Source organism: Physeter macrocephalus, chromosome 2 (assembly GCF_002837175.3).
Source record: "Physeter macrocephalus isolate SW-GA chromosome 2, ASM283717v5, whole genome shotgun sequence".
Taxonomy (NCBI): Eukaryota; Metazoa; Chordata; class Mammalia; order Artiodactyla; family Physeteridae; genus Physeter; species Physeter macrocephalus.
In genome coordinates this window covers 38,720,608-38,733,181 of record NC_041215.1, presented here as the reverse complement: position 1 = coordinate 38,733,181, position 12,574 = coordinate 38,720,608, and the positions used below count along the sequence as shown (strand labels likewise).

The following is a 12,574-nucleotide window of genomic DNA, read 5'->3' as shown; positions in this document are numbered from 1 at the left end:
CCTTCTCTAATTGCTTTAGGTGTAAGGTTAGGTTGTTATCTGAGATTTTTCTTGTGTCTTGAGGTAGGATTGTATTGCTATAAACTTCTGTCTTAGAACTGCTTTTGCTGCATCCCATAGTTTTGGGGTTGTCGTGTTTTCATTGTCATTTGTTCGTAAGTATTTTTTGTTTTCCTCTTTGATTTCTTCAGTGATCTCTTGGTTATTTAGTAGCGTATTATTTAACCTCCACGTGTTTGTATATTTTACAGATTTTTTTTCCTGTAATTGATATCTAGTCTCATAGTGTTGTGGTCTGAAACGACGTTTGATATGATTTCAATTTTCTTCAATTTACCTAGGCTTAATTTGTGACCCAGGATGTTATCTATCCTGGAGAATGTTTCGTGTGTACTTGAGAAGAATGTGTATTCTGTTGTTTATGGATGGAATGTCCTATAAATATCAATTAAGTCCATCTGGTCCAATGTGTCATTTAAAGCTTGTGTTTTCTTTTTTATTTTCTGTTTAGATGATCTCTCCATTGGTGTAAGTGGGCTTTTAAAGTCCCCTACTATTATTGTGTTACTGTCGAGTTTCCTCTTTATGGCTGTTAACATTTGCCTTAAGTATTGTGGTGCTCCTATTTTGGGTGCATAAATATTTACTATTGTTATATCTTCTTCTTGCATTGATCCCTTGATCATTATTTAGTGTCCTTCCTTGTTTCTTGTAATAGTCTTTATTTTAAAGTCTATTTTGTCTGATATGAGTATTGCTGCTCCTGCTTCCTTTTGATTTCTGTTTGTGTGGAATATCTTCTTCCATCCCTTCACTTTCAGTCTGTATGTGTCCCTAGATCTGAAGTAGGTCTCTTGTAGACAGCATATATACGGGTCTTGTTTTTATATCCATTCAGACAGTCTGTGTCTTTTGGTTGGAGCATTTAATCCATTTACATTTAAGGTAATTATTGATATATATGTTCCTATTACCATTTTAAAAATTGTTTTGGGTTTATTATTGCAGGTCTTTTCCTTCTCTTGTGTTTCCTGCCTAGAGAAGTTCCTTTAGCATTTGTTTTAAAGTCTTAGCATGTTTCTCCTTGGACTGATCCTGTATGGGACTCTCTGAGCTTCCTGGACTTGATTGACTATTTCCTTTCCCATGGTAGGGAAGTTTTCAACTATAATCTCTCAAATATTTTCTCAGACTCTTTCTTTTACTCTTCTTCTTCTGGGACCCCTATAATTTGAATGTTGGTGCATTTAATGTTGTCCCAGAGTTCTCTGAAACTGTCCTCAATTCTTTTCATTCTTTTTTCCTTTTCTGCTCCTTGGCAATTATTTCTACCATTCTATCTTTCAGGTCACTGATCCGTTCTTCTGCCTCAGTTATTCTGCTATTGGTTCCTTCTAGGGTATTTTAAATTTCAGTTATTTTGTTGTTCATCACTGTTTATTTGTTCTTTAGTTCTTCTAGGTACTTGTTAAATGTTTATTATATTTTTTTCATTCTATTTCTGCGATTTTGAGTCATCTTTACTATCATTACTTTGAATTCTTTTTCTGTTAGACTGCCTATCTTCTCTTTATTTTTTTTTGTCTGGTGGGTTTTTACCTTGCTTCTTCATCTGTTGCATATTTCTCTGTCTCCTAATTTTGTTTAACTTACTGTGTTTTTGGTCTCCTTCTGCAGGCTGCAGAGTCCTAGTTCCTTTTACTTCTGTTGTCTATGCCCAATTGGTGAGGTTGGTCCAGCTACTTGTGTAGGCTTCCTGGTGGAGGGGACTAGAGCCTCTGTTCTGGTGGGTGGAGCTGGATCTTGTCCCTCTGATTGTAAGGGCCATGTCCGTTGGTCTGTTTTGCAGTGTCCGTGAGTTTAGTATGACTTTAGGTAGCCTGTCTGCTAATGGGTAGGGTTTTGTTTCTGTCTTGCTAGTTGTTTGGTGTGAGGCAGTCATCACTGCAACTTGCTGGCCGTTGGGTGGAGCTGGGTCTTAGTTTTGAGATGGAGACCTCTGGGAGAGATCTAACCAATAAATATTCCATGGGACCAGGAGTTCTCTGGTGGTCCAACGTCCTAGACTTGGCTCTCCCACCTTGGAGGCTCAGGCCTGACCCCCGGCCAGCACATCAATACCCTGCAAGCCACACGGTGTACAAGAAAAATAAGAAGTAAAAACAAAACTAAAAAATATCCCCCCAAAATGAACAGATGAGACCCCAAGACAAATGGTAAAAGCAAAACTAAACAGACAAAAATCACACAAAGAAAGATACACACACACTCACAGAAAGAAAAAAAAGAAAAAAAGAGAAAAGAAAGAAGAGAGCAATCAAACCAGTAAATAATTTCAAAAATGAAAACACTAAAAACTAAACTAACACAAACATAAAACCAGAAACATATCAAATGCAGAAAGCAAATTTTAAAAGGCAATGAAAGCATAAAACACACAAAAACTATCCAAAAAAATGTAAAGACAAAGAAAGATGAAAGCAGAAGGAAAAAATAGAAAACAACAAACTAGTAAAGTAAAAATAGAAAAATCTAAAGTATAGTTAAAAATAAAATGAAAGCAAAGCAAAGGAAAAAAACAAATACAAGGAAAAAATGCAATATAATGAAAAAGTACAGTAGAATTAGGAAAAAATAAACGAAAAATATGTTAAAAAGAAAAGCATAAAAAGATAAGAAAAAGTAAAGAAAAATGTAAAATTAAAGAATAATAATAATAAAGAAAAATAACAACAGAACCAAAAAAAAAATAACGAAACAAAAATAGTGATATTTTCCTGTGGCCTTAGCTGTCAGTGTCCTTGCCTCCACAGGGAGCCACAGCCAATCCCTGCCTACCCAGGAAGTCCTCCAATACTCCTAGGTAGGTCTCTAGACCCGCTGTGGCACTGTGGTGCCAGCTCAGACTCTGATCTTTCCCCGTGTGTACTTGCCCTGAAAGTCCACAGTTGCCCCCAAAGTCTGCAGCCTCAGTTGTGGGAACCCTCATTGTCTATTCAGGTATTCCACAGTTGCAGGATTTACCCAGCTGATTGTGGGGATTTAATCCACTGTTCCTGCAGCTGCACAGGGATATTTCCCTTTCTCTCATTTGGTCACACTGCTTCTGGGTTTCAGCCTTGGTTTTGGCTCCAACTCTGTGTGTGGGCTTCCCTCAGGCATCTGTTCCCCACACAGGCAAGAGGAGGCAAAAGCAGCGGCTGATTAGGGCTCCCTTGCTCACTCAGGTTGGGGCTGAGGGAGGGATACAGTAGTCATAATTGGGATGTGCAGGGAGTGCCTGTAGGCTGCAGAGGCTGGCATGAAGTTGCAAGAGCCCGAGGCATGCCATGTGTTCTTCCAAGGAAGTTGGAAGGCAGTGGCTGGCTGCAGAGGCTGCCGGGAAGGTGTGGGAAGAGACCTTCCTTGCACACAGGACTCTTAGCAGCAGTGGTGGCAGTCTCTGGGGTCCAAGGTAACAGCTGCAGCTCAGAGTGCACCATTTTACATAAGCACCAGCAATGTTTGAGGCTTTCAAATTCTCTGCATCCTTGCCTTTCTTTATATTTTGCCTTAGAAATTCCATGCCCACTTGAATTATAATTAAATAGAAAAAGTATTTTCGTGGTTCAGTGGTAATACTGAAGTTTCAATTAGATTAAGCATTTTATAACAGTCTCAGTAATTGGGCAGAATTGATTTATATTGTGGAACTAATTCTCCAGTTGCCTATGTATTATATGGTAAATAATTAATGATAATTTACTGAAGGCTTCCTTATAGAACATACTTTATCGAGCTTCTACTTCAGGGTCATCTAATTATGCAGGAAATCTTTCTTTAGAAAGCAGACTGGTGATGGTTGTGTGTGTCTCTAGGGCATCCAGACTCTGAAACAAAGAAACCCATGATTTATTTATTGTCCTAATAGATATGGTATAAAATGGCCAATCTTCACAAATACTTATACCAATAGAGGCTTCTGTGTGTTTTATTTATTTTAAAAAAATATTTATTTTTTTATTTTTGGCTGCATTGGGTCTTGGTTGTGGCATATGGGATCTTTTGTTGTGGTTCGTGGGCTCTTTATTATAGCATGCGGGCTTCTTTCTACTTGTGGTGTACAGGCTTCTCTCTAGTTGTGGTGCACAGGCTCCAGAGTGCGTAAGCTCAGTAGTTGAGGTGTGAGGGCTCCAGAGTGCATGGGCTCTGTAGTTGCAACACATGGGCTCTCTAGTTGTGGCATGTGGGCTTAGTTTTCCTGTGGCATGTGGGATCTTAATTCCCCGACCAGGGATCAAACCCACGTCCCCTGCATTGGAAGGTGGATTCTTAGCCACTGGACCACCAGGGAAGTCCCTATCTTTACATATTATTTAAATTAGGGCACTACCCACGGGAGTGGAGGAAAACAAGTCCCCTGCATTGGAAGGTGGATTCTTAGCCACTGGACCACCAGGGAAGTCCCCTTCTGTGTGTTTTAAAGTTCTGTGGATTAGAACACAGTAATTTTCTATGTCTCTTTCCAGATTGTTCACAGAACACTGGCAGCCATGTTGGGTTCCCTTGCGGCATTAGCAGCACTGGCTGTGATTGGAGATGTAAGTGTAACATTTTGAGTCAAAGGCTTAGCACTCAATAGAATGTCAGATTCAAAGACAGTCCAAGAATTAGGCATTAGCTGGTGATTTTAATTTTTTAATATACTCTTTCACATTTCCCATTAGTGGCATGAACTTTACAGCATTGATGAGTAATTAACATTTGACTTTATCACACACATCCCAGTGGTGTTATTCTCCGCCCTAGCTGAGGAAATGCTTGACTCATGGTGGTCAAGCATTTGCCCAGGTCATGCAGCTGAGTTATGTTAGAGCTGGCCCTATGTACTGTCAGCCCATGGAAACTAGAGGAAGCCATCCTGGCTGGAGCAGAGAGGTGGGAGACAGTGAGGTTGGAGTTGTGTCCTGCAGACATCAGGAGGTCCCTGGATGTGCAAGTCTCGGGGGAATAACATCCCCTCAGGGTCTGAGCATGGTCCATATTGCAGGGCCATTGGAATGAATGTAGAGAAGCAAGAGAGGCCAAGTGCCCACTAGAGATGGAGGCCTGTGGAGCCTCCATCTTGAGGAGTAGTGCTGGAACTGACCAAGGTGGCAACATACAGAACTTGGGATTGAAAGCAACTCTGTAGAATGCCAGGGATTGTTCTGAAAAGTACTACTAAAGGCCAGTCAGTCAACCAAAGAATAATAACTGGGGCTATGTGGGGCTATGTTCAGTTAGTTATTTATTGTTTTTTATTTTCTTTTTCTTGGCTAGAGTTGGTATAAACAAACACTAACTCTAAGGGTAAAATTTCCCAGAATCCTAAAACTTACACATAAACCACTGTTATTTTTATTAATTGTTAAGGAGTAGTGTAGTAGGAGTTATTTAATTCTAGAAATCATTGACGTGGCACATGGCTTTTGCTGCAGGAACCTCCCTGGACCACTGTGCAGTCCTTTTCCAACAACCAGGCTCTGCAAGTGCCCTCACTTCCCAGTCTGGGTTCCCAGTTCCCCATGATTCTACCTTCCCTTAAGGACATGGACGGGGCTTAAGAAATCTGCTTTTTTAAAAATTGTCAAGTGCATAGGTTTGACGTTATTATGCTTTGGGTCACGAGTGTTTTTCAGTGACGATATAATCTGATTTCAAAGGCAAGCAGATGGTGTGACTTTCGACTCTGGTCCAATGAGTGGGTTTTCTGTAAAGGGCGGCACATCTTATCACCAGGCGGCACAGCTTATCACCAGGAGGATGACGCCCAGGACTAATTGGCAAATTTGTGCTTTGATTGCAGAGACCTAGCCTGACCCACGTGGTGGAGTGGATTGATTTCGAGACTCTGGCCCTGCTGTTTGGCATGGTAATGACAGTCCTCCCAGTGGGACAGGGCCCCAAGCTTGCTGTAAACTTGGACCTTCTCTTTTGCCACTGCTAACTCTTTTTTTTTTTTTTTTTTTTTTGCGGTACGCGGGCCTCTCACTGTTGCGGCCTCTCCCCTTGCGGGGCACAGGCTCCGGACGCGCAGGCTCAGCGGCCATGGCTCACGGGCCTAGCCACTCCGCGACATATGGGATGTTCCCGGACCAGGGCACGAGCGGGCACGAACCCGGTTCCCCTGCATCGGCAGGTGGACGCGCAACCACTGCGCCACCAGGGAAGCCCCTGCTGACTCTTAAAGACACTGTGCTGATTGACAGTTAGGGCTTGATTGAGAAGTGTTTGTGCAGGTCTAGCTGATTTCTCCTGAGGAGGAATGGAGTGATTGGTGCTCTGATTAGTTAGCTGTAAAATTTCAGCCTAAGGCCTGTCTGACAGTGAAATAATCTTGCCATTTAGAAAATTTAGAAATTTTTTAAAGTTACTATCCTTAAAATATAAAATGGAATATCCTAAACAGATGAACCATTTAAGTTTTTCAGTGATTGGAAAAGTACCTTTAATTATATGGATAAAGGAAGAAATGAAGAAATTGTCCCTAAGTAATAGTTTGTATATTTGCTGTTAAACAGACATTTTCAAGTGGCCCCTCTACTGTGTGCTATGAAGAGTGTCACCAAATGAACTTGTAGGAAGGGAACTTTAAGACACACTAGTGGGCTAGTGTGGTACATGAGTCATAAACAAACTTAACTGGAATAAGTGGAATTTGACAGGGGTCTGGACAGCAGTGGGAAGGGCTATTGCGCTCTTGAACAGACCCACAGCAGCTGAGTGATTTGAGGAGGGTGTTCCCTCTCAGGGCTAGAAGACTCACACTGTGTAAAGCAGGTCACCACATGCCCTCACCTCCTTGCTAGTATTCTTTCTGCCCTAGCACCATGGAGGGCCCTGCTGCTCTAGGCTTCGGTGTGACCCAAAGTGGCTGCCTACTCTGTGGGTGGAGTGGGAGGCAGGTCAGTGCTCTGAACTCAGGCTTCATAGAGGAACGAATGTATTGGGTCCTGAAGTGTATGGGTTTTGGGCCTATGGAAGGAAGAAGGAAGGAATACCAGATGTCTTATAAAATAGGTTTTTAGAAAAACTTAAATGATTGGTGTATTAGTTTGCTGAGGCTGCCGTAATAAAGTACCACAGACTGGGTGGCTTAAACAACAGAACTGTATTTCCTCACAGTTCTGGAACCTGGAAGTCTGAGATCAAGGTGTTGGCAGGGTTGGTTTCTTCTGAGGCTTCTCTCCTTGACTTGTAGATGATCATTTTCTCCCTGTGTCCTCACATGATTGTCCCTCTGGGCATATCTGTGTCCTCATCTCTTCTTCTTATAAGGTTACCAGTCATACTGGGTTAGGGTTTCACTTTAATTACCTTCGTAGTATAGTTACATTTGGAGCTACTGGGGGTGGTTAGGATTTTAAAAATGAGTGGTTTAATTTTTTGTCTCAAAAGGAATTGGTAGAACTTTGCAGGGTGCAGAGACAGTCTATATAACTAGGCCCCTGCCTTTTCCACCCTGTTGCATGACAGTCAACCACCCATGTGGCCACTTACCCAGTCCCTGAGTTCCAGCATCTCTTGGGTGGTTCTGGCAGCTGACGTGTGGAACAGCTTCACCATGACAGTGGAAGACCACACAGGACCTACCCATCCACGTTCATGTGAAGCTTCCATTGGTGTGTGAAGCTCCACATTCTACAAATGGCCTCACAGTGGCCATTTGGGTTAGGATGAATATTGTTGTCATGCTAGACAAGGTAGATATTTGTACTGAGTCTAAATTAATTTTTGGACATTTTTTGTTTTGCACTGTTTATTTGAAAGACAGTATTGGGCCCACTCTTTTCTAAGTACTTTAGTTTACATAATGCTATTGAATTTTCACAACAACCTTACCAGGAACAGACATTCAGAGATGAAGTGAGAAAACCAAAGTACAGAGAATTAAATAAATTTTTTGCTCAAAGTTAAATTACTCCTAAGTGGCAGAATTGATATTTGAACCTGCATCTTCTTACTCCAAGTTCAGCATGTGATACATCACCATCTAAGGAGGTAGAATAGAGAATCTTCCAGAAAGTTCAGGCTGGTTGAAATGTCTGGTTGATTAGACTTAGAATAAATGGGACATTACTTTTTGTTACTATCTAGGATGGTTATTCTCACCAACTCAGTGTCATCAGTAGAAAAATGCAAGTGTGTAGGCCTTCTGGGTTCATATAGAACCCAGAGAATAATCATTTCAATGTAACTACTCTTATTTGCTTGTCTTGATCAAATTGCTGACAAAAATCTGTTAAATTATTTTAGGAAACAAAATTTAAGCCAGTTTAAAAGTCTTAAAACATTGAATTGTTGCTTGTGTGGACACTTAGGTGCAGAAGGCCACATTCTGTCCCATTTCCTTCCCTGTTTCTAGCTTTGTGACTGTGAGCAAGTCACCTTTCATCTCTGTCTGCCAGTTTCCTGGTCTATAAGACAGAGAGTAATTATAACACAGTGTTCACTGTCAAGATCAGATGGAATGATAAGATATCTTGGGCATATATCCCTGGACAAATATAGAGGTGCAAACCCACTAGCAAGGGGCTTGATTCAGGGAGTTAGTAAATGAACCACACTCAGCAAGAGAGTGAGAAGCTTGTTGAGGTGGTAGCTTTCACGCAGAGGCCAGAGATCAGATTTGAAAGTGATCACTCTGGTGTCATTTCAGGATGGTGCTGAATGCTGAAACATTCTCCTTGTCTCCTTTTTTTCTTTTCCCCACAGATGATCTTAGTAGCCATATTTTCAGAGACTGGATTTTTTGATTATTGTGCTGTAAAGGTAAGTTTGATGTGCCATTTAATAGTTATGTATTAATTAATTGACATATTTATTTTTCCACCATTACATATTTAGTGAATAAAACTACCACTTAAAGCAAATATTTTAAAATTCTGTCCTCCCTTTCAAAATCACTGCTGCAAAGCTGGATATAGTTGCTGTGCAAAGTTAGGTGGCTCTGAGCAACACTTTCAGCTTCTCAACAAATAACCAATGAAGAGGATCAAGGAGAAGAGTACTCGAATTGAGTGTTTGTATGACAGGGTTCAAATTGGCAGGTTGAGAGCTATGCACCAAAACTGTTTTGCACTTCAGAGTATCCAAATATTTTAAGTCATCAGCTTCTGATTATTCCACATTTTTGATGAAATAATTTCAATGATTACTTTCTAAACATTGAGCATATAAACATTCCTTTTTTTATACTGTATTTAATTAATTAATTATTTAAAAAAATCTGTATTGGAGTATAATTGCTTTACATTGTTGTGTTAGTTTCTGCTGTATAACGAAGTGAATCACCTATACGTATACATATATCCCCATATACCCTGAGGAATCCACCAGCAAGTTCTGACTGGCAGAATTTGTACTGGTCCTGGCTGAAAACCTGGCCTGCGCCCAGCAGCCATACTGCAGACGAGCCCATGCCCACACCGCTCAGATCTCCCAGCTGGATATTTCATATAGCTTTTGATGGTTTAGGGCCGCTTTCACTTGACCCCAGCCTTGTGGGTGACAGGGTCTTTGTGTTCCGGCCTGGTGTCAGGCCTGAGCCTCCAAGGTGGGAGTGCCAAGTTCAGGACATAGGACCATAAAAGACCTCCCAGCCACACATAATATCAAATGGCAAGAGCTCTTCCAGAACTCTCCATCTCAATGTGAAGACCCAGCTCCACCAACAGCCAGCAATCTCCAGTGCTGGACACCCCATACCAAAAAACTGGCAAGACAGGAACACAACCCCACACATTAGCAGAGAGGCTGCCTAAAATCATACTGAGTTCACAGACAACCCAAAACAGACCACTAGAAGCAGCCCTGCCCACCAGAGAGACAAGATCCACCCCACCCACGAAAACACAAGCACCAGTCCCCTCCACCAGGAAGCCTACACAAGTCACTGAACCAACCTCACCAACTGGAGGCAGACACTAAAAGCAACAGGAACTATGAACCTGCAGCCTACAAAAAGGAGACCCCAAACACAGTAAGTTAAACAAAATGAGAAGACAGATAAATATGCAGCAGATGAAGGAGCAAGGTGAAAATTCACCAGACCAAAGAAATGAAGACTAAATAGGCAATCTACCTGAAAAAGAATTCAGAGTAATGAGAGTAAAGATGATCCAAAATATCGTAAATAGAAAGGAGAAAATACAAGAAACATTTAACAAGGACCTAGAAGAAATAAACAGCAAACAAACATTGATGAACAACACAAAACATGATATTACAAATTCTCTAGAAGGAATCAATAGCAGAATATCTAAGGCAGAAGAATGGATATGTGACCTGAAAGATAAAATAGTGGAACTAAGTACCACAGAGCAGAATAAAGAAAAAAGAATGAAAAGAATTGAGCACAGTCTCAGAGACTTCTGGGACAACATTAAACCCACCAACATTCAAATTATAGAGGTCCCAGAAGAAGAAGAGTAAAAGAAAGAGTCTGAGAAAATATTTGAGAGATTATAGATGAAAACTTCCCTACCATGGGAAAGGAAATAGTCAATCAAGTCCAGAAAGCTCAGAGAGTCCCATACAGGATGAGTCCAAGGAGAAACATGTCAAGACACATATTAATCAAACAATCAAAAATTAAATACAAGGAAAAAATATTATAAGCAGCAAGGGAAAAGAAACACATAACATACAAGGGACTCCCCATAAGGTTAACAGCTGATATTTCAGCACAAACTGCAAGCCAGAAGGGAGTGGCAGGACATATTTGAAGTGATGAAAGGGAAAAACCTACAAACAAGATTACTCTACCCAGCAAGGATCTCATTCAGATTCAATGGAGAAATGAAAACCTTTACAGACAAGCAAAAGTAGAGGGACAGACAAGCAAAAGTAAAGGGAACTCAGCACCACCAAACCAGCTTTACAACAAATACTAAAGGAACTTCTCTAGGCAGGAAACAAAAGAGAAGGAAAAGACCTACAATAACAACCGCAAAACAATTAAGAAAACAGTAATAGGAACATACATATCGATAATTACCTTAAAGGTAAATGTATTAAATGTTCTAACCAAAAGACATAGGCTGCCTGAATGGATATAAAAACAAGGTCCATATATATGCAGTCTACAAGAGACCCACTTCAGACCTAGGGACACATACAGACTGAAAGTGAGGGGATGGAAAAACATATTCCATGCCAATGCAAATCAAAAGGAGGCTGGAGTAACAATTTTCATATCAGACAAAATAGACTTTAAAATAAAGACTATTGCAAGAGACAAGGACACTACATAAAGACCAAGGGATCAATCCAAGATAAAGATATAACAATTGTAAATATTAATGCATCTAACATTGGAGCACCTCAATACATAAGGCAAATGCTAACAGCCATAATAGGGGAAATCGACAGTAACACAATCATAGTAGGGGAATTCAACAACCCACTTTCACCAATGGACATATCATCCAAAATGAAAATAAATAAGGAAACACAAGCTTTAAATGATACATTAAACAAGATGGACTTAATTGATATTTCTAGGACATTACATCCAAAAACAACAGAATACACTTTCTAATCAAGTGCTCATGGAACATTCTCCAGGATAGATCATATCTTGGGTCACAAATCAAGCTGTGATATATTTAAGAAAATTGAAATTTTCTCAAGTGTCTTTTTGAACCATAACGCTATAAGACTTGATACCAATTACAGAAAAAAAACTGTAAAAAATACAAACACATGCAGGCTAAACAATACACTACTAAATAACAAATAGATCACTGAAGAAATCAAAGAGGAAATAAAAAAAAAACTAGAAACAAATGACAATGAAAACACGACGACCCAAAAACTATGGGATGCTGCAAAAGCAGTTCTAAGAGGGAAGTTTATAGCAATACAATCCTACCTCAAGAAACAAAAAACATCTCAAACAACTTCACCTTACACCTAACGCAATTAGAGAAAGAAGAACCAAAAAACCCCCAAAGTTAGCAGAAGGAAAGAAATCATAAAGATCAGATCAGAAATAAATGAAAAAGAAATGAAAGAAACAATAGCAAAGATCAATAAAACAAAAAGCTGGTTCTCTGAGAAGATAAACAAAATTGATAAACCATTAGCCACACTCATCAAGAAAAAAAGGGAGAAGACTCAAACAGATTAACAAATAAAAAGGAAAAGTAACAACTGACACGCAAGAAGTACAAAGGATAATGAGGGATTACTACAAGAACTATATGCCAATAAAATGGACAATCTGGAAGAAATGGACAAATGCTTAGAAAAGCACAACCTTACGAGACTCAACCAGGAAGAAATACAAAATATAAACAGACCAATCACAAGTACTGAAATTCAAACTGTGAGTAAAAATTTTCCAACAAACAAAAGCCCAGGACCAGATGGTTTCACAGGCGAATTCTTTGAAACATTTAGAGAAGAGCTAACACCTATCCTTCTCAAACTCTTCAAAGTATAGCAGAGGGAGGAACACTCCCAAACTCATTCTGTGAGGCCACCTGCACCCTGATACCAAAATCAGACAAAGATGTTACAAAAAAAGAAAAACACAGGCAAATATCAC

The 12,574-nt window shown here is 40.1% G+C and overlaps 1 protein-coding gene across 1 annotated transcript in view; it reads left to right on the top strand.

Annotated features, from left to right (window-relative positions):
• OCA2 (OCA2 melanosomal transmembrane protein) overlaps window positions 1-12,574 on the top strand; it is a 252,521-nt gene that overhangs the window by 105,333 nt on the left and 134,614 nt on the right. Inside the window, exons 10-12 of the mRNA XM_024117107.2 lie at window positions 4,509-4,580; window positions 5,828-5,893; window positions 8,737-8,793. Of these exons, the coding sequence (XP_023972875.1) occupies window positions 4,509-4,580; window positions 5,828-5,893; window positions 8,737-8,793 (195 nt within the window). The remainder of the gene's footprint in view (window positions 1-4,508; window positions 4,581-5,827; window positions 5,894-8,736; window positions 8,794-12,574) is intronic.